At 46.7% G+C, this 21161-nt stretch overlaps 1 protein-coding gene across 1 annotated transcript; it reads right to left on the bottom strand.

Annotated features, from left to right (window-relative positions):
• Positions 1–308: 308 nt before the first annotated feature.
• Positions 309–12452, bottom strand: GALR1 (galanin receptor 1; the record flags this gene model as incomplete). The annotated part of the gene is made up of 3 exons (XM_079784002.1): positions 309–626; positions 7551–7616; positions 11781–12452. 3 exons carry the CDS (start codon positions 12450–12452, stop codon positions 309–311), a joined length of 1056 nt encoding a protein of 351 aa, XP_079640128.1.
• Between the last annotated feature and the right edge of the window lie 8709 nt (positions 12453–21161).

The following is a 21161-nucleotide window of genomic DNA, read 5'->3' as shown; positions in this document are numbered from 1 at the left end:
TATGGAGTTCTATTAAACGTTCATTTCTTAAGAGGTACAAAACAAGGCAGCATTTTCTTTTCCTTTTTAGAAATAGAATTTTAAAATAAAATAAAATTTGGAAGTAATTTCCTCTAGACCTAGGGATTTCCTAAATGAATCAAAGTACTTTTTAAGCACAAGTAGAATTTAACCAAAACAATATGAATTGTTGTTAAGGTAACAGGTACAGCCTTCCTAAACCTCCACCCCCCCCCCCATCCCCTTGTGTTTTTACATGCCTGGTCCACATTGGGAAAACACCACGCGAGGCCCACACGCACCTTTCTTCACACGTGCGTGCAGTTGGTGGATGGCGGGGTGTCCACTCGACTTCTGTTTTCTTTGGTGTCGCTGAGGGAGGACTTGCCACACACATGGCACTTGAACACCTGCTTGTAGGCCTTCCTGAAGTTCTCGGAGAGGAAGGCGTAGATGATGGGGTTCACGGAAGAGTTGCTGTAGGCCAGGCAGTGCGCTGCGATGCGGAAGAGGAAGGAGGCGGGCGTCAGCGGGAAGACCCCAAACTCGACCCACAGGTGGATGACATGATGCGGCAGCCAGGAGATCCCGAAGACCACTACCACAACCAGGACCGTCTGTGCCGTCTGGGGGCAGGGGGGCGGGGAAAGGAGGGGAGGAAGGCACATCAGTCCCGACAGGAAAGAACCCAGCATTGCAAACACGTCCTAAGATAATTTCATGACTCTTCCCATGGGATCCAATAGATACTAAATCTGTGCTCAGCATTGACCTTCAGGTCACAGACTGGTTTTGTTCAAACTTCTCCAGGACCTGGCATGACCTGGCGCAGAAATAACTTAGCCGTGTGTGTGAAGTGCATGTGAAGGATGGGACCAGTGCTTAGGTCATAGGAATAGATAGGTCTAGAGATTCGACACGGTCCCTTCAAAACCTTCAGCAGCACATGGAGCCTGCCCTGAGCAGTGGCCTCCACAGAGATGCAGATGTTTAGTTCTCCTCCTCAAACTTTGGCAAGTTAAGGATACGAGTACATCCCAGAGACCGTGTGGGTTTCAGCCTGCAGACCAATGAGCCCACTTGCTGGCACTGTAACCCTTCCCGTGCTCCTAACCCAGCAATACCCAGAGGCAGGGTCCCTGTGTGTGAGTGAGGGGTGTCTACGGAGCAGGAATGGGCGGTCCTCCCCATAAGGACCTCAGCAGGGCCGAGCCTCCCCTCTGTCCCCTCCTGCCTCCCTCTCTGCACACTGCATTTGGAGACACTCACATCACCTCCTCCAGGGCTGCAAACCTACGGGCTGGGGTCAAGTACATGTTGAAAGGCAACAACTACGAAGCTGCTCTGATAAGCTGACACTCCATCTCTAGGATTCAGTCAGACACGGTGATCCACTGATATTTTTTAAACTATAAAATGCAAAGCAATCAGCTGGTTCCTTCCTTCAAGGGTGGCCTCCTCCACCGAGTGAAGCTGAGGCAGCAGCAGGGCCTAGCGGTCTAATGGTGACAGCAGAAACAGGGCCGCGAGGACGGCACTGAGGACTGTGTGACCCGCTGAGGTCACTCCCCATCTGCCCCCTGTTCCCCCAGGGAGCAGACCCCACAGTGATCACCGGCTGTCAGTGAAAGAACTGAGACTCAGGATGGTGAAGTGCCTGGTGTCCTATGGCTGCACGCAAAGTGAGAGCTAGAAGCCAGGTCCCAGTGACCCCAAAGCCATGCCCTGAATGGCTGGGACACAGGCAGGAACTGCTCAGAACTCCTAGTCACCATCAACCGCCTCCCACCCGCCTGCCTGTTGGTGGTGATGTGGGCAATAAAAACACTCGCAGGAGACAGCAGCCATCGGTCCCCTCACTGACCATCCCGGGACATCCCCCGTTCTCATCACCAGGGAGTCTCCTCCTCGTGGGGAGAAAGACTAAGGACATGAGAGGTGCATACTTTCAGCCCCTTGTCTGAAAGTGGCCTCTCTTTTTTTCTCAGGTTTAGTCCAGGTTGAAATATTAGAAGAGCGTGCTTCAGTTTGGGGGTGGGGGGGACTAGGAACATTGGACCACTGGCCTCCCCCACACATCTCAGATCAGGAAGGCATAGGGGACACCTTTCCATCTCCCAGTGAGGACACGAGAGCAGGTGGGAGATTTACCTGCCGGCTACCAGTCCACCTCCCCTCCTATATAGGAATGATCCTGACAAAAACTGATGAATGTGGGAAAGAAAGTGGAGAGGAAACCAAACAGAGAGAAGGAAGAAGGTGAGAACAACATATGGAGCTTTATTTGTCTAATAGCCCTACACGGGAGGAAGAATAAGACCCAAGTAAGTGATTTCATGACCAAGAAATCACGGTTACACCACAAATTCTTCCATGTAGGAAAGGGGGACCTCACATCTCTGCACTGTGGGGACATTCCCACATGACAAAATGACTTTTCTATTACTTGTCATGAGTTAGAATCTCACTATTCTAGGAAACAACACCCAGAATGCAGTGAGGAAGACACCGACTTTGTAAGCAGACTGGGGCAGAGGTGGTTAGAGGCGACCATCAGAGTTCAGGTCAAAGCCAGGACAAGTACAGGGGTCAGAGGGCAGGAGACAAGAGTTAAGCTCACTATCAAAGGACCATGGATTGTGCAGAAGCCATGACTGATCAGGCATAACCTGGCTGTGGGACCTGAAACATGCCATAAACCCCCTGGGCTTGGACTTCCTCATCTATGCCTCAGAATCACCTGACCACAGGTTTTCACAGGTGGCAGGATTAGATGTTACTGCAGGAGGCACAAAGCAAACAAGTGATCGGCAGGTGCATTAGGGGACCATCTGCTCTCCATCCATTTCTCCCTCAGTGCAGAAGACACTGGTTCCCAGATCACTGAGCCAAAACCACCTAGAGGTCCTTCCACCTGCAAATGGAAAACATCACCTTCTTCCTAAGACAACAAGAGCATCTCTACTTCACAAAACAGATGCCCTCTGGATATTGTCTCTGGCTTCTGTTAGGGAGTGTCTGCCAAGTACCAAGCTTAGGGCAGAAGGAGAGCCAGCAGCTCGTGGATTAGCAACTAGGGTTGGAGGACCCACAGGGAAATGCAGGGCCTCTCACTGTGCATTCGGGTGATTCAAATTTTACGTTTTTATTATTCATAATCCCTGGTCTGTTCAGAACCATGAGATGGACCTGTAGCCTTCAAATGAGACTGGGTTACAATTTGCAATATAATATCAGGAAAGAACACTTAGTGGGCACTTTCATAGACTGTGTCATTTATCTGAGGCTGTTCCCAAAAGAGTTAACTAGAATGCTCCCCACTAAGCATCCACAGGGCTTCTCTATGTTCCCCTACTCCAGGTCAGCCCAGCGATGTTAACTCCAGCAAATGCATCCATGTGCACCCTTGGACACAGCACTTTGTGGGCCATTGGACACAGCACATGGTTGTCTCCTGTCTCCCTTGCACAAAGGGTCCTAGCCCTCCAAGCCCAAGGGGCTGAGAAGCTGGGAGGGGATGGGGGGGAATATGAGTACAGGGGAAAAGCCCCCACATGTGGGCAGAACACCATCCTTCACTCACTACTGTTTCCCATGCTGGCTGGATGTTAACGATCTGGTCAGAACAATGCCGTACCAACCGCCAAGCTGGGGCTGAGAAAGATGGACACGCTCATCCCTGCCAGGGCATGGCTCCTACAGACCTCAGACATCTGGGCCTCAGCCCCACGGCTCAGGAAGTTTCTAAACATCTCAGGTGTTTGAAGAACCACTGATAAAGACCACAACAAAAGCAAATTGTCTTGCCCACTTCCAATTAAAGGTGAAGTTGTTTCGTCAATGTTCACCACCCCTGATTCTACACACACACACACACACACACACACACACACACACACACACCGTATTCTCCCCAGAAAGACTTGGAAAAGCTGCTTCCTCTCTTTCCCTTTGAAATGTCAGGCTGTTGGGAAAGAATGCCCTTCTATGGATAATGAGGATGATTTCTTAAAATTTCTTACAGGGCTTTTCTTCATTTCCTACAGCTTCGGTCTGAATGAGAGACGGAGTCAAGCCTGGTGTATGTACCGCTGCGCTCAGCAATCCACGCAGAGTGTGGAATCCACGCCCAGGGCCACCATCTGCAGGCGTATCCTGAGCCTATCCACTGACTCCTCCCCCTGGGGGTGGGTCCTTATTAGCCTGGTTTCTTTTTGCTCCTTAGGCTGAAAGTATCTGAAAAACATTCATCGCTCATCTTCCTGGGACCTGCTCTTTTTCAAGTCATCGTAGACATCTGTTTTTTTTCTTCAAAGAATTTTGCTCAAAATATGTCTAATGGAACTAGGCTGGGCAGAAAAAAAGTAGCTAAAAGATGAGAATGATGAAAAACATGCTGTGATTGTATAAATGACGGTCAAAGAGCTCGCTGAATACTTCCAGCCAGAGGGGGAAGCGTCGGTGAAAGAACCCAGTGGCTGACATGGTGTCGAGAGGACCCCTGTTCCCGGTTCCTCCAGGCCGTGACCAACCCATATGACGTCTGTCCCATTCTGATGGCTTGCAAAGGCTATTCCAGAGCTCATCTTAGTATCTGACTGGCCTGTGGCAGAAAGCATTCCCCTATGGCTAGCTGTGCTTGAGCACAGTGCTGGCTCCATCGCAGGGCTCTATGCTGTCAGTGCTATTATTCCTGCAGTGAAAATTACATCCTCCTTCTGTATTTCTCCCCAAACATGGAGGACAGCTGTTTGGAGATCCCTGAGTGGATGGATACAGCTCAGAGATAGGGAGCTGGACTTAGCCACAGAGAGCAGGAACTGGGAACAAGTGAAGCTGAAGTGAGTGAGCTGTCACCATCCGAGCTCCATAGAGCCATCATCCAGCAGGCACTGTGCGGAGACCCGGGGGCAGGGAGCCCTTCTGTTCCCTGCCTTCGGGAACTTCCCATCGAGCCTGGCTGTCTAACCCAGACCTCCCTCTTCTCTCTCCTCTCTCCACCCTCTTCTTACCCTCCCCTGCACCTCTCTGCTCTCTCTTTCTTAGACACGTACACACATATGCACGTACCATGCTTTATTTGTTCTATGCAAACAAGGAGGCAATTAAATATATCAAAAGAGATCTTCTGACATCTGTTCAGAGGCTATTAAGGTTCAGAGGCTATGAGAATGGAAGAGAAACTCTGTCTCCCTCCTCCAAATACTGAAACCCTCTCCTAATATAAGAATTACATACACACACACATATGTTACACACACATACACACATATACACGTGCATATTATACACACACACAAATTGAATGAAGTAACTATTAAACTAGTTACTAATCTTTAGACCTTTTGTATTGTAAAATAAAACAGAAGTTTTTCTTGTCATTTCTTATAAGACCTGTTCTCATTATTTTAAACCTGTTCTCATTCTTTTAAACCACTGTGTTCTTCTCTGGGACGTTCACAGGTTTTCTCCAACACTTTTCAAATACAGGAACTAAAATCACCATTGCATGCCGATGAGATCCAGCTAACCTTAAAGAAATGCTTGATTTCATTCCTGTTGCCGAATACAAAATCTCGCGCATCAATGACGATCTGTATCATGGATGAGCAGCATCACCTCCTGGAAGTTCAGTCAGCATCCCCCTCCCAGGGCTCTCAGGTGGACAAGGCTCATTCCTGTCCCTCTGCAGGGTCGGAGCCCGTGGCCACTTGGTCCTGTGCAGGGCAGGAGCTCTGCAAGTAACCATCCAAGGGCACGTATAACGATCCTTAATTGTTTTTAATGCATCCTTTTCTTGGAGATGAGGAGTGTGGCTCAGAGGGGAAACTAAGAGATAGATTAAAAACTGGGATATCTCCAGCATAACAAGGCCTCACTGAACACAGGCAGGAAACACCCACTCCACACCACCCCACACTTTTATGCTGCTGTGCAGACGGGTCCACATGCTGGAACAAGCCTGTGTGACTGATTGCTGCCCGGACACAAGGACAGACACTGGAAGGGGCACTAAGACAGGCCTGCCGTCCACGCTGTGCCTTTCACTGTCAGTTGCTTCTCCTAAAAATTATCTGGTTGTATTTCAAATGCAAGCTGGATTGTGGCTTTTTAACCAATTGTCTAGCATTTCTATCCATCACCTTTGGGAACAGATGTATGTTTCCTACATCATCGCTTATCAACAAGCAAAGTCCAGAAGAGCTGTGCTTTACTTAGGTCGGATTTTAAAAAATAAATATGATTAAAATACAATTTCTGCAAATTATGTGTCATTCATCACAATAAATATTTAGAAGGAAAAACAACATATTTTAAGATGCTATGTCTAATATTTAGGGGTAGCAATGTCTGTTTATAATCTCCTCTCCCCTAATCATACTCTCTAATAATCTCATTCTATTTTCTAAAATTAGACATTATACAGATGTTAACTGAGTAAGAGTTAAATTAACCCTGGTTTGTAAAATAGCTTTTTCCTCAAAATGTAAAATGTCAAAAATAGCAGGATGTTAGACGGGTTAACATTACTCAGGTTAGACAGGATTCACCTGATAAGAAAGTCAATTAAAAATGGGGCCTTGGCCGAGGTGGCTCAGTGGTTGAGCTCTGACCTATGAACCAGGAGGTCACGGTTCGATTCCTGGTCAAGGGCACATGCCCAGGTCGTAGGCTTGATCCTCAGTAGGGGGCGTGCAGGAGGCAGCCATCAATGATTTTTCTCTCTCATCATTGATATTTCTATCTCTCTCTCTCCTCTTCCGTTCCTCTCTGAAATCAATTTTTTTTTTAAATTTTTAAATGGGTAGAATCCCCCTCAGGGCCTCCTCCCAGTAGTAAGTCTCCTCCCAGGGCCAACATCAGCATAGGTCTAGGAGGGACAGTGAACAACAGTGCATCTGCTTATGGGCTTAAGGGACAGATTCCTTCCCTCCAAAGACAGGCAAACCAGGGCCTTCTGGGGTCACACTAGAGATGGGAAATACACAATAAAATAACTATAGATCATGCAAATTTTGGATGTGGTAATTCTACTACACTCAATCCCAATCAAGCTAGAACAGAGCTCCTACGGAGGTTCAGACCCACAAACCTCCATCTACTTTTTAATGCAGCAAAATGGTTACCTGCATGGCCGTCCAGAGCTGACCTTGTGTCTCCACTCTACACCTAACAGTAAGAGCTTCCCTTCCAACACCTGTCCTTAGGAACCGAAGTTTCACAGGCATTGAATGGATATGAGGATAATGAAGGATAAAAACAGCCCTAGCTGGTGTGGCTCAGTAGATAGAGTGTCAGCCTGTGGACCGAAGGGTCCTGGGTTTGATTCAGGTCAAGGGCACATGCCCGGGTTGCGGGCTCGATCCCCATTAGGGAGTGTGCAGGAGGCAGTCGATCAATGATTCTCTTTCATCATAGATGTTTCTATCTCTCACTCCCTCTCCCTTCCTTTCTAAAATCAATAAAAATATATTTAAACAATATTTTTTAAAAAGAATAAAAACTAAGCTGTAAACAGCGACATAAATAATATAGATTTCGAATATTACCTTTTTCTTCGATGCCTCTGACTTCTTCGACATGTTCTTCAAGTTTTTATGCAAATGATTAAGGACCTGAAAAACACACACTAATGAAATCAGTTTGCCTCATGTCCCATAATTCACTGTCTCTTTGCACTGGCAATTCTTGGAATTCTGAAAGAGTAACACCACTATTTACAAAATCATTCAAATTGAAATGCACATAAGGTGATAACATAATGATGATTGTGAATTGCCTACTGCACCCGTATCCAGGTGCAGACCGTGGTCAGAGCACCTGATACAGAGCGTTCCTGTGCAAGTCGCTCTAGAGTTTTGTCCAAAAAGAGCCATACCACTACCCAACCTTGTTGGTCCACCTTCAACCTGGATTTCCCCCAAGGTTCTCCGTCCTCACCATCCTCAGGTCCTGATACACGTCGGACATGATTTTAATCCCAGATACGCACAAAAGCTAGAGGTCTGTAGCTCTTTTCTCTTTGCCACCTGTCTTCACTACAAGTATCCTTAAAGCAAATTTCCACCCATCAGGCCTCCTTTCATTCTTTATTCAAACCATAATCACTGTGGTGAGCTGTGAAACAACCTACACTTGGAGAATCCAGCCTCATTCACAATCCATACACTATCGGCAAGGTCTGACAATCAATGCCCTGTCAGAAGTCTCCTTGGGAGACATGGGTTTCCTTCATCAGAGAAACTATCTTTGTCTTCTCTTGCCAGTGTGACAGACAGGAGAAACAATGTGGAGCATTTGCCTTACAGAGTACAGGAGTTTCTAGCAGGCCCATACCAGACAGATGTGGGAACTACTTTCATATCCCATCTGAGTGGAAATCTAAGGAAAACAGGCCTCTGGTTGACTAAGGGCTTTAGACTGTCCATCAGTTGCTGAGTGAGTCTCTCCAAGAACTCGAACACATTCCAGCCGCATCCCTGTTTCCCTCTGGCACCACAGCATGGAAATAATTTAATCAAATTGGACTTCTTGCCAAAGCCCACCCCATGCACTGGATGCAGACTTCTAGGTGATCAGTCATACCTAATAGAAAACCGCAGGATTTACTTGGGGCTCTGCACTGGTTAAGTTGTCACGGGGGTGTGAATTTCTGGCACCAGATCCCCAGTTCTGCTAAAGCACTTCTCATTTCCTACAGTGGTTTAGCATCATCTATAAGACAAGACTTTCACCTGCTACAGTAGCATTGGGATCACCCTCACTACGTTGCAATGGGTTAAGTCAGTGGTCGGCAAACTCATTAGTCAACAGAGACAAATATCAACAGTACAACGATTGAAATTTCTTTTGAGAGCCGAAAACCGACTTCTGCACATGGGCCATGAAGTTTCAGTCACACTATATGTGCGCGCCCGCACGTGGTATTTTGTGGAAGAGCCACACTCAAGGGGCCAAAGAGCCGCATGTGGCTCGCGAGCCGCAGTTTGCCCACCACTGGGTTAGGTTACTATTCTGCCAGTGGAAATCATGGTACCAAAAATTGGATGGAAGGAGCTTTTGCAGAAGCAAATAAGAAAGTCTTTCAAGGGGGGAGGTAAGAGCCGGAAGCAGGATGCTGCCTGGAGAGGACTGGCCTGGAGAGGTTCCTTGGTAGCAGCCTCCCCAGCAGGAGACCACAGGGGGACACTGGTCACCGAGGACAAGGGATAAAAAGAGAGAACAAAGAAGAGGCAGCAAAACAAAATCAGAAGGGGACACCTGGAGAGGAAGTCAAAACAGAAATGTCAAATGTTATCTGCTTCTTAATGCTGTTCGGGGGTCTATTCAACAAACTGTGGGGTGACATCTCAGTAACTCCTAAGGAGTGTTGTTGAGTAGTTCATGGACAAAAAACCCAACTGTACTGTTCCTAGCTCTGCTTTGCTTTAGTGGTCTATGTTATGTGCACATATTCATGCATTCTGATGCATCCCAGTGAAGGTTTGTCATAAAAAGAGAAAAAATGAAGGTATCATGATGGGTTGCCAAGAGCTTTCTTTAGGAGTAATGATGATGTCATGGTGGCATCCCTGCACTGTTCTATGCACTGAGAAGTATGTGTAGGAAGTATGTGCAGGAAGCATATACTCAAATCCGAGCCAGCTCATCATGGGCATCAGATTTATCTGGGGGTGTGGAGACACTTGTCGGGGTGAGCATGTCACAAGTAATGGATGTCTGAACTTAACATTCAGGTAGCAAAATCCTTAACTGAAGAGTTTACACTTGATGGTTGAACTAAAGAAAAGCAACTTAACATTACATATTATCTCCATCTGTTCAAGCCATGAAGTGAATTTGCTTAATTACAGTGAATTCAAAAGATAATTTGGACTTATGCTTAAAAGCAAACTATTTCCATATTCTAAAAAATCCCTATGATCATTTTTTTACTGAATTTTTAAAAACCATTTTCAAACTTTGCTCTATGAAAGACATGTAGCCTAATTTATTTCTAGAAGTTTACCTTGGTCATTTCCATTAAGAAGACCTAAAAACTTCTGGGAAATGAAGAGATTATGCTTCAGTTCTAATCTATGTAATTATGAATTAAGAGGTACATATGTGAACAATCCCTCTTGTCCCAAGCATCATGTCTCCAAGGTCCTCACCAACTGTCCCCTCCATCAGAGGACAGGGAATCCCTGCATTGAAATCCTTCCTGAACCATTTGCCAGCTTCCTGATCTGAGCCAGTTGCTTCATTCCTCCAAAACCCCTTTCCCTTATCAATAAAACAGGGACCAGAGCTCCAGCCTGGGGGTTAAATGATCCAGGGCACATGTCAGGCTGCTGTGCTGTGCTGTGCAGAGAGAGCTCTGCTCTCTATTAGCAGAAGCCCGTGAGTAAGCCAGCCATTTACCAAAGAGCTAAGTAGAGTTCTTTTCTAAATTCCCTATTCCTTTCATGCAGGCCATTTTTTCAAATAATACCCAACACTATCACCATTCAGAACAGACATAACTCTGCATGGATGGTATGGGGGGAGGGGCACAAAATCCAAGTGGCTTATATTAAATATTATTGCTGGGAATAATACTTTCTAAACTGAATAAAGCATCATCCTTGTCTATAATCGCCTTGTTGTACCTCATCTGGTTATTCATGGCCCTAGAGTCAGAGCCATATCAGAAATAGAATGAGACACACAAAGAGATGGAGATAACGTGGTAGAATTTCAGAACTAGTGTCCAAGGATGTTTCTCTGATGGTGATGGTAACTCCCAGACTGCATGCTGGGGACACTGGATTTTACCTCTCAGACAGAAATCACATGGTATTAGGCATATGCTCTTTTTTACTCAAACATAAACAAGTTGTGTGAAATGTTTAAGACTTTTGATCTGTATGAACTCTTCAAAACCCACGTGTTATTAATGCAAGAGAAGGTGGGTCTGCTGAGCGCTGTGGGGCTAGTTGAAGGAAGAGTAAGAACAATGTCAGTGCGCATGAGCAGGTCAGGGGAGCTGGACCAGGTGTGCTCTCCCCAGGGAGGGAGTCAGTAGGACCTGCCACCTGAGTCACTTACCTCCTTTACACAACCTCCCTAAAAGGACCAAGACCCATCCATCCCAAGTTCTCTGGAGACTCAGTCAGGACTCTGTGAAGAAATACTGCTTTCCCACTGGGTTTACACGGCTAAACTTCTGTGTGAAATAAAATGTGAAATTCTGTCCCCAGGGCAATGGCTTTACAGAGCCAGGTCCCACCCAGCCTCCCTCATGGGAGTCACCTCCTCATGTCCCAACTGAGTGCTGGGCAGGGGACAAGGGGCCCCGCCACCCTGGCAAAAGGCCCACAGGCTCAGCGTGAGGAGTGCTCCGGGTGACTGCAGTCTCAGGCAGGCTGTCCAGGTTTGAGGTGCTAAAACTGAGCAGGTTTCCCTGTACCTAGAGGCTGAGCCTGAGCCTGCCTGTCTGCTGCCAGGACAACCTCAACCTGAGGGTAAGTCCCACTTACCCTCAGGTTGCAGGAGGCTGCCACCTGAGGGTAAGTGGGACTCTGGGAAGTGAGGTGCAAACTTTCCCAGCGTCTCCCAAACTCCTGGTAACGTTCTCCACAGCATCAAACTGGCAAACCTGTGGTGGCGACAGGGACCAGGGCAAACCCGTGGGGGCCACTGTGGGGCTTGGAAAGGGGCATGGGGACACGCAGAGAAGCCCCAGGGCCCTCACACCCCAGGCCCTGCAGCTAGCTACGCCACCCCCTACCCTCTCCCCCCTCCCCCTCCATACCCACCTTGGCATAGCAGAAGCAGATGAGCAGCAGGGGCAGCAGGTAGCCAAAGACGAAGGTGCACACCACGTAGGCCTTCTTGTGGCGCTGGTCGGGCCACTGATCCCAGCAGAAGGTCAGGTTGCCGTTGCCAGACTCCCGGTGGAAGAGGCGCTGGTGGTAGGCCACCGGGGAGGCCATGGCAATGGACAGCGCCCAGATGCAGCCCATGCCCAGCAGCGCGTTGCGGGACACCCGCAGGGAGGAGGAGCGCCTCGAGTGCACAATGGCCACGTACCGGTCCACCGACATGGCCACCAGAGTGAAGATGCTGACCAGCATGGAGACAGTGAAGAAGTAGTGGGTGAACTTGCAGATGAAGGCACCCAGCACCCAGGTGGGCAGCACGTATACCGTGGCCTGGAAGGGGATGCAGAAGAGCAGGTAGGCCAGGTCGGCGATGCTCAGGTTGAGAATGAACAGGTTGGTGGTGCTGCGCGGCTTGCCCGGCTTGCTGCGCGCCATCACTGTGATCACCAGGCTGTTGCCCAGCACGCCCAGCGTGAAGATCAGGCCGAACACCACCAGCGTGATGAAGTTCTCCACGCCAACGCCGAAGAGCGGCGGCGGGTCCGGGGCGGGGGGCTGGGGGCCGCTCGCGTTCCCCTCGCTGAGATTCCCGGCCACCAACTCCATGACCTGCGGGGACGCCCGGGCGCGCCGATGAGGGCTGCCTGCCAGGGACAGAGGTGCCAAGGGGGGTCCCTCCTGGGACCCAGCCCGGAGCTCAGAGTGCCAGTTTCCGAGCCTGAGCAACCCTGGCGGCCACGCGCCTGGGCGGCTGAGCCTAGCAGCGCTGTCTCTGGGAGCGTCTGTCTGAGTGCTGGACCTTCCCGGGCACAGGCGGCGGTCCCGAGAGCTCAGGGGAGCCCTCCCCGGCCGCCTCAGCCCGCTGCGCGGACTCTGAGCAGGGGAGGGAGGACCCGCGGTGCAGCGCAGGAGGTGGAGAGAGCCCTCTCTGCGCTTTACCTGCTCCGGATCCCTGCGACCGATTCCCTCGCTCCGGGGGTGGCTTCCCGCCACACCTGTTGCTCTGAGCCGCTCTCTTGCCGAGCTCACCAGGGGCTGGGCTGTGTGCGCACCGGACTCCTCGCGGTTCCTGGAGAGGGCTCCCCAGGATTCCCAACCGATTCCACTTCCAGCTGTTGCCAGGGTTCCAAGTCGCCAACAGAGCCAGCGCTCTTTTCTGCACTTTCCAGGCAGTTGGCAGTAGGCTGCTCCGGCCGCTCTGTTGCAAATGAGAGGTAATGCGGACTCTGCCAGGAGAAATCCGCGCCCCCCGGGAGCCTCCCTGCCCCCGGAAGTCACCGTGCAGAGACGAGACCAATCCTCAAGGATGGGTCCCCGCCCACCTCCTCGCTGGAATCAGACGCCCTCTGGCAAGGTGCGAACCAGCCTTAGTCCAGCAAAAGGGTGGCTCCGCTTGCCGCACAGGCCCAGTGGCAAGGGCAGCTGAGCTGCTCAGAGCGCGGGCGGGAGGCCAAGGGGGTGAGCACGCCTCCTCACCCATCAGCACCCTTCATCTTTCTCCCAGTGAGAGCGCTCCCTGCCCTTTAATAAACCTCAGGAAGTGATTGGCACTGTGAAATCCCTAATCCCCACCCTCACCCTGCCCACCGCTAGGAGTGAAAGAAGCAGGGGGAAAAAGAATAGCCTGTAAACATGCATAAGTGAGATGAAAGGGGAAGGTATATGTTCACATCATCCAAATTTAGATCAGTTTTGCCTTACATTGCTCATCTGAGTGACAGAGACAGAAGCACCAACATGAAATGTTTGTAAAGTGAAAGAACATGTTTAATATCACTGTTGTAATGACAACAAGAAAATGAGCTGCTTTAGTATAGTACTGTCAGTAAACCTCATCCTCGTCTATAATCGTCCGGTTCCCAACTAGAGAGCCCAAACGGGTTCATTTATTTGCAGCGTTTATATGATTTGTCCTACAGTCACTTTAAAAAACACCAGCATGTTTCCTGCATTCTCCAAATGGCGAGTGAGTGTCCCTGCACCAGACACAGTGCTTGAAAGAACAGGTAAGGCACAGGTGAGTCGGGTGGGACACAGAAATGTAGGTGTGGAACTGGGCGAGTGCTGTGATAGAAGTTTGCACAACCTTGAGGCAGGGCCATCCTTGCTTCCAGAGTTTGGGAAGTAGCATCTCACTTCTCTTTCTTTTTATCTCACTGGTTCTGCTCTGCCTCATTTCCAGAAAGATTTTAATGCATTTTGTTGAACACCTACTATGTACTAAGTACTTTACTTTCACGCATTGTTTCATTTTTGTGTACCCTGAGAAAGAAGCTACCTACCAAGAAGGGCCAGCAGCCATTTCTACACAGGGGCCTCTCCTGCAAACTGCACTTCAAGGAGAAGCCTACACTGAACTGCCCACCTGCTCTGTTTTTACCATCTGAGCCAGCCCTTATAAAGGAGTTCCTGGGATCCTATTTCAACCAATAGGACTGTGGCTTTCCCTGTCCATCAATTTTTACCAACCAATTAGAGTGTCTTTATTCTGACCAATCAAACTTCAAGGATTTGGAGTCCTAATTTGCATGATGATGGACCAATCAGGGGTCAAGGGTGGGGATTTCTCTCTATATAAGTCACCTTCCCCTCTGGCTCTAAGAGTACATGCTCTCTTTCCAGCTGAAACTGAAGACAATGTTTCCCTGATAGAGCTGAGACACCAAAGACGTCTCAACGGAGCAGAGCTGGAGAGCCTTATCCCAGGGCTGCCTCTTAGCCCACTGTCTCACAATTGAGCTGATTGCACTGAATAAAGTTTATTTCTTCACCACACCCCTAATTGGGGATTGCTTTTGGTGTTGAACTAGCACCAATGACTATCATTTGACAATTTAATACTTATGATTCTCTTACAAGGAACTTACAACGTAACAAGATAAGGGAGTTTCTGGCAAGGGAATTGTTTTATCCACACACATTTCCCTGAGGACAAAATTGAGTATAAGTAACTTGCTTATCCAAGTATCTGCTAAAACAAGAACACTCTTATCTTCCCTAAGAGGATGCTGCCAAATCTCATTAAATTGCCTGACCCATCGGAGTTACTGTTTCTCCCAAGGAGCTCTCTGCTACACTTTCTTGGTGTTCTGTATCAGACAGCTTCGTTGCTCTGAAAGTTATTTGAAATAATAGAAGAGAGTGGGTTGTAGTTTTTTTTATTATTATTGTGATAAACTCTTTTCAACAAGGGACATATATGAAGAAATTCTATCCAATACCCATGTAGCCACCACCCAACTTAGAATAATAAAAAATTGTCAATAGAGTTGCAGCTACTTTTATGTACTTCCCCAATCACAGCCTCCACCCCCACCCTCACCATCTCCAGGTAACCTGTGTTGTCTATTAGTAATTTATTTATACATTTGTGGCATATGCATATGTTTTTAAATAATAAACTGTTTTTTCTTTATTTTAATGTTATACATTGGGTCTCATAATGCTTTTTTCCCTGAGGGTATAATTTGCCTGGTATTACTATTGATATGTCAACATCCTTTGCTTTTTATTGGCCTGCTAGATAATTTGCAAACTTCCTATGTCCTGTGATTTAGAAGTAGCTCTTGGAAACAGCACGTAGCTGAATTACTTTAAACTCCAATTTGACCATCTCTAATTTTTTTAACTGGAGAGTTTGGTACATTTATATCTATTGTTATTATTGATCCATCTGAACTTATTTTTAACATTTTTATACTTTCCATTTGTTTTCTATGTCCATGCTTCTTTTTAATCCCTCGTTCTACATCTTTTGGATTTATTTTTTGTTTGTTTGTTTCACCTTAAAATGGGAAGAAGAAGGAACTTGTTAACCTAACCAAAGCTGACTCATGCATTCCTTTGGCAGGAGAGCTTGTATAGCTGACTTCCTCACTGATGGTGGAGACTTCAAGAATCCTGGTATTTTACAAAGGTTTCAGCTCCATTTCTCAGCAAAATGATCATATTTTGTGTCACAGGCATGCATTTCCTACTCTCAAGACCCCCAGTCCCTTCTGAATAAATATGGAGGTCAGTGCCAGATCCTTCTCTCTCTCTTCTCCGTGGAGCTACTGTCAGCCTCTGGGCAGGTTCCTATTTCAGCTCCATGTCTGGGAGGGAAGGACTTCCCCTGTGCTGAGAGGCAGCCCCTGTCCGTCTGCAGCCATTGCTGAAACCTTTGGGCCTCTGTCACCGCCCTTCTATGTTCTGAGTTCCCTATCTGCTCAGACCATGGGCCTCCTCAGGATGGATGTCTTTCCATGTCATGGTCTCCAGAGGGAGGTGTGAGCCAGCCTGGGAAACCTCCGGCTCTCTTCTCATCCCCCAGACCTAGCCCTGAGCAGGCCGCTCTGCTTGCTGTCACTGCAGCTGCCATGCTGGAGTGCAAGTGCCAGCAGAACTTGCCTCCTGGATTCTGAGATGACGCCAGTTCTCTCTGCTCTTGAGCCCCAGCCATGGCAGCCACACCAGCCACATCCTTCATCAACCCTCAGACTCCTCTCCTCCACCTGCCCTAAAGTGTCTGTGTGGACAAATGCTTTGATGTCACCTGTGCTCTCCACTCTTGGGCTGGGAGGACATCACCTGGGGACATCAAGTAACCTTTTCTTACTCACAGCCACCATTTTTCGCTGGCTTTGAACAACTTATTTTGGAACTCAGGGCACCCTCTCCCCAACACATACACTTGCATGCACTCGTACACACACTCATACTCCTGCACGCATGCTTGCACACACAACAAGATATCACTTCACACACTAGAATGACTATCCTGTATAATAAAAGCCTAATATGCTAAGTGTCCAGTCGTCCGGTCGTCCGGTTGGTCATACAATCAATCAAAGTGTAATATGCTAATGATATGTTAAGGTCACTCAACTGCTCACTATTACGTGCACTGACTACCAAGGGACAGATAGTTAACCGGTTGACCAGTTGCTATGACGTGCACTGACCACCAGGAGGCAGATGCTCTGACCGGTAGGTTACCTTGCTGCTGGGGTGCAGCCAATCGGGACTGAGCAAGACAGGCTGGACACGCCCTGGAGCCTTCCCACAGCCCCTCCCCAGCTGGCCAACCCCCTGCGTCCTTCCCTGGCCCCAATCATGCACTGGTGGGGTCCCTCAGCCTTGCATGTGCCCTCTTGCAATCCAGGACCCCTTGGGAGATGTCAGAGAGCCAGTTTCAGCTCAATCTTGCAGGCCAGGCCAAGGGATCCTACTGGTGCACGAATTTGTGCACTGGGCCTCTAGTAATAATAATAATAATAACAAGTGTTAATGAAGATGTAGTAGAACTGTTCCCTCATTGGTGAGAGTGTAGAATGGTGCAGCCACTTTGGGAAAGAGTTTAACAGCTTTTCAATTGTTTTGGCAATTTGAGTTTAATTCAAAAAGTTAAGTATAGAGTTTTCATTTAAGCCAACAATACTACTTCTAGGTATAAACCCAAAGAATTGAAAACATATATCCACACACACATGAAACAAAAGCAACCAAAAAACTTGTACATGAATATTCATACTAGCCTTACTCAAAATACCCAAATGAAAAAAAAAAAAAAGCAACTGATGAATGGATAAACAAAATCTTGCCTACCCATAAAATGGAATATAATCTATCTATATATAAAAGGCTAAGCGACCATCTGACCGGTAGCTATGATGTGCACTGACCACCAGGAGGCAGACAATGCAGGAGCTTCCGAGCTGCAGTGACTTGGCAGTGGCAGTTCTCGGGTGATGCACCTGGAACCAGAGAACAATCCTCTCACAATCCGGGACCCCTAGGGGGATGTTGGAGAGCCGGTTTCGGTCAGATCCCCTCAGGCCAGGCCGAGGAACCCCACCTGCCAGAGGGACCCCACTCACTCCACAGATGCCCTTCAAGCCACAACACCGCCCCAGGTGCAGCCAGCCAGGGAGGTACTGTGGGAGGTTGGCTCCAGGGCGTGCCCTGTCCATCTTGCCCAGTCCCACCCCACCAACCACCTTCTAATTAATTTCCTTTCAATGTGCATGAATCCATGCACCGGGGCACTAGTTTGCCATATAAGGAATGAAATACTGATTCATGCTATTACATGAACCTTGGAAGTATTATGCTGTGAAAGAGGCCAGTCACAAAAGGCCACATAATTCACAACTCAAATTACCTAAGACTCCCAGAGTGAACAAATCCACCGAGAGAGACAGAGGGTCAGTGGCTGCCAGAGGAAGGACAAGGGGTGGTGCTTCTTTCTGGTGCAGTGAAAATGCTCTGGAACTAGATAGTAGTGACAGCTGAACTCCTCTGGGAGTAACTGCTGGCTGTAATCTCCAAAAAGGTGAGTTTTATGGTATGTCCATTGCACTTCAATAAAGCTGTTATTTAAAAATGATTGGACATAGCCCTGGCCAGTGTGCTCAGAGGTTAGAGCATTGGCCCGAGCACCAAAGGGTCAAGGATTGCAGGTTCGTTCCCTAGACCTGGTTGGGGTGCATGTGGGAGGCACCCAATTGATGTGTCTCTCTTTCTCTCTCCCCACGTCCCTCCCTCTCTCCCACTCTATCTAAAAGCAAAGAAAACTATGCTCGGGTGAGAATTAACAAAAATAAATAAATAAATAAAATGATTGGACATAATAATAGTTAAGAATAATAGTTTTAGAGATTCTATGTTAAAATCTAAATTAATCAAGAATGTAATCCATATTAGGATGCAAAATATTCATCTTTCCTATCTTGGACTTAATAAATATTTTCTGATGCTACAAATAGGAAAGTAGATATAAATATGTTACCTAGAGCAATGCATGCTCCTTCTGCTAGAACTGAAAATAGAAACAATCCCAAGCAATGGCCTCTGGAAAATAGCATGCTAATGGCCGGTGTGTGTATGACTGTGACTCTTGGCCTTAAGCCCTTCTGCACTATTTGTTTGTTACCAAGTAAATACATATTTTTTAACCAAACGTTTTTAATACAATACAGTGAAGTAGAATTATAATGATAGCTTGCAAAGTTTTTCAAGAAATGTGTTAAGAAACCAAGTTGTAAGAGAGAACACATAGTACAGTGCCTTTTTAAACAAAAGAGGTAGAAGAAATTATGACAGAAATATCTTTGCATGTGTCTGGGGTTGTCTCAAAACATGTGCAGAAAGATTGGTGGTGATTTCCCGGGGTGGTGCTCACAGGACAGCACGCCTTGCCAGGCAAGGAACAGGCAGGCATGTTCATTTTCACCTCTAAGCTTCCAGACTTTTCTCCACAATGACTGTGCTTATTTTTATGGTATTTTTATAATTAAATCAACAATAAAAACAACTACTTCAGTATTTTCAAATTCATCTTGATTTTTCTATTGCCTTGATAATGCTCATGCTCTGATTAGTTTGAAAGGTAAACTTGAAAATAACTTAGAGGCAGGGAACTAAATCTTTAGAAGGTAAGTTATATGTGAAGAGAGAAAGACAAAGGGATTGTTTTTTTAAAAGGACGAGTGGGGGGGGGTGTGGCGGGAAGAACAAGCTCCTTATCTTTGTCTTAAATTAAACATGAGGTTTGGGCACCTGCCCTCAGGCCCCATCCCTCCAAAAATCTACCTAGAACAAACACCAAAGAAGAGAGGACATGTCCTCCAAGCAGGCAGAATACTCAGCCAGAGGATCAATAAACCAGGCCCATCCAATCACCCAGAGGCAGACAAAAACAGACAAAGCCACTAAGCTATCAAAGGAAGTAGAAGAAAAATCCAACTTTTGTTAGAGATCCATATAGATTTTACAGGCTTGAAAGGGGAACTTTTTTATTATTCATTTCTTACCTGAAAGATCCAGCTAGACAAATCCAGCTAGAGGTCAAATTTTGCATGAACCCATGAATTTCTTAATAAAGAGCTTGAAAATGTATAACTCCTGTTCAAGTCAACTAAAGAGTTCAGATTGATTAACTATGTCTTTTTGTCACCACTTGATGGCAACATAACCTGCAGGGGTGGTGAGGACTTTATGGATCCAGATACACTTCCCTAGAAATTCCCAGGAGCAGGACAATGCTTTCAGACTCCCCCAAACGACTGCACATTTCCCCCTTCACTTTCTCAAAGTTCAAGCAACATTCTTTAGCATTCTCAGGAAGACGGAAAAGATGGCTGCGTCCAGAAGAATTGTAATTCATCTAGCAATGGTAATTGGATTTTTATTCACAAGCCATATGTAGAGAATCACAGTGGAATGCACTTAAATTAGGTTAAACTATATCTGAAATGTCATTTGCAAAATTAGTTTGTAATGTACAATATTCCCCTGACCTGCTATTAAATAGATTTGGGGTGATGTATGTCTAAGCAATTTTCCATTATAAGTTCTTAACTCTTATCATCCACTTAGATTCTCCTTCTGGGAATCTTTTTCAGGACATTTATCTCCTCCCTAGTTTTAATAGGGAGTTTTTCCAAAACAAACACTGTCAAACAACACATAGCAACATAAAAAATGTATATGCACAATGTTGTCTTGACAAAACAGTCATTTATTATTGAGAAATTACTAGGCTTCCCTGGCTGGTGTGGCTCAGTAGTTGAGTGTTGACCTATGAACCAGGAGGTAACAGTTTGATTCCCCAGTGAAGGCTCATGCCCGGGTTGTGGGCTCAATCCCGATGGAGACAGCCGATCCATGCTTCTTTCTTATCATTGATGTTTCTATCTTTCACTCCTTCTCCCTTCCTCTCTGAAATCAATAATTTTTTTTTTTAAAAAAGAGAAATTACTAGTCGCTCTAGCCTCAAAACAGACCAAGTCTATAGGAAGCACCAGTAGAAACTCAAAATAATGGAAAGAATATTAATGTTAAACTATTGTCCCCACTCTTTCACTCACACAACACCCAGACTCGTCCATCTTATGGTTATTCTTCCCTTCCTTATGTGATGATGGGGGGAAAACCAGATAAGTTCACCTTGGCAGATGCAGGGCCAGGAGGTGAGGGTTCTCATTGCTTGATTTTTCCTGGGTTCCACACTAGCTTCTGAGGAAAGTTGCTAATGGCTTCAGCATTCTTGGCAAAAATGTTTGTAATGCAAATGAGCCAAATAGAGATGTAGAAAGAGAAAAGACTAAACTACATTGTACTTTGCCTCATAAATCCTCAAGTCCTCTTGACTGAGGCATCTCATTAATGGAACATTATCTTATCAATAGGCCAACAGGACTATTTTTTAATATTGAACAAGAAATGACATATTGAGAAATGGGAAACTTGCTGATGAGTTTTCTTTAACAACTATTGTTATATAATTATTAAGAGTGCTTTTATTGTTTTATTTCTATCATTATTATCATTTTC

Source organism: Cnephaeus nilssonii (assembly GCF_951640355.1).
Source record: "Cnephaeus nilssonii genome assembly, chromosome: 11".
In the NCBI taxonomy this organism is placed as follows: Eukaryota; Metazoa; Chordata; class Mammalia; order Chiroptera; family Vespertilionidae; genus Cnephaeus; species Cnephaeus nilssonii.
This window is presented reverse-complemented; position numbering and strand designations above follow the sequence as displayed.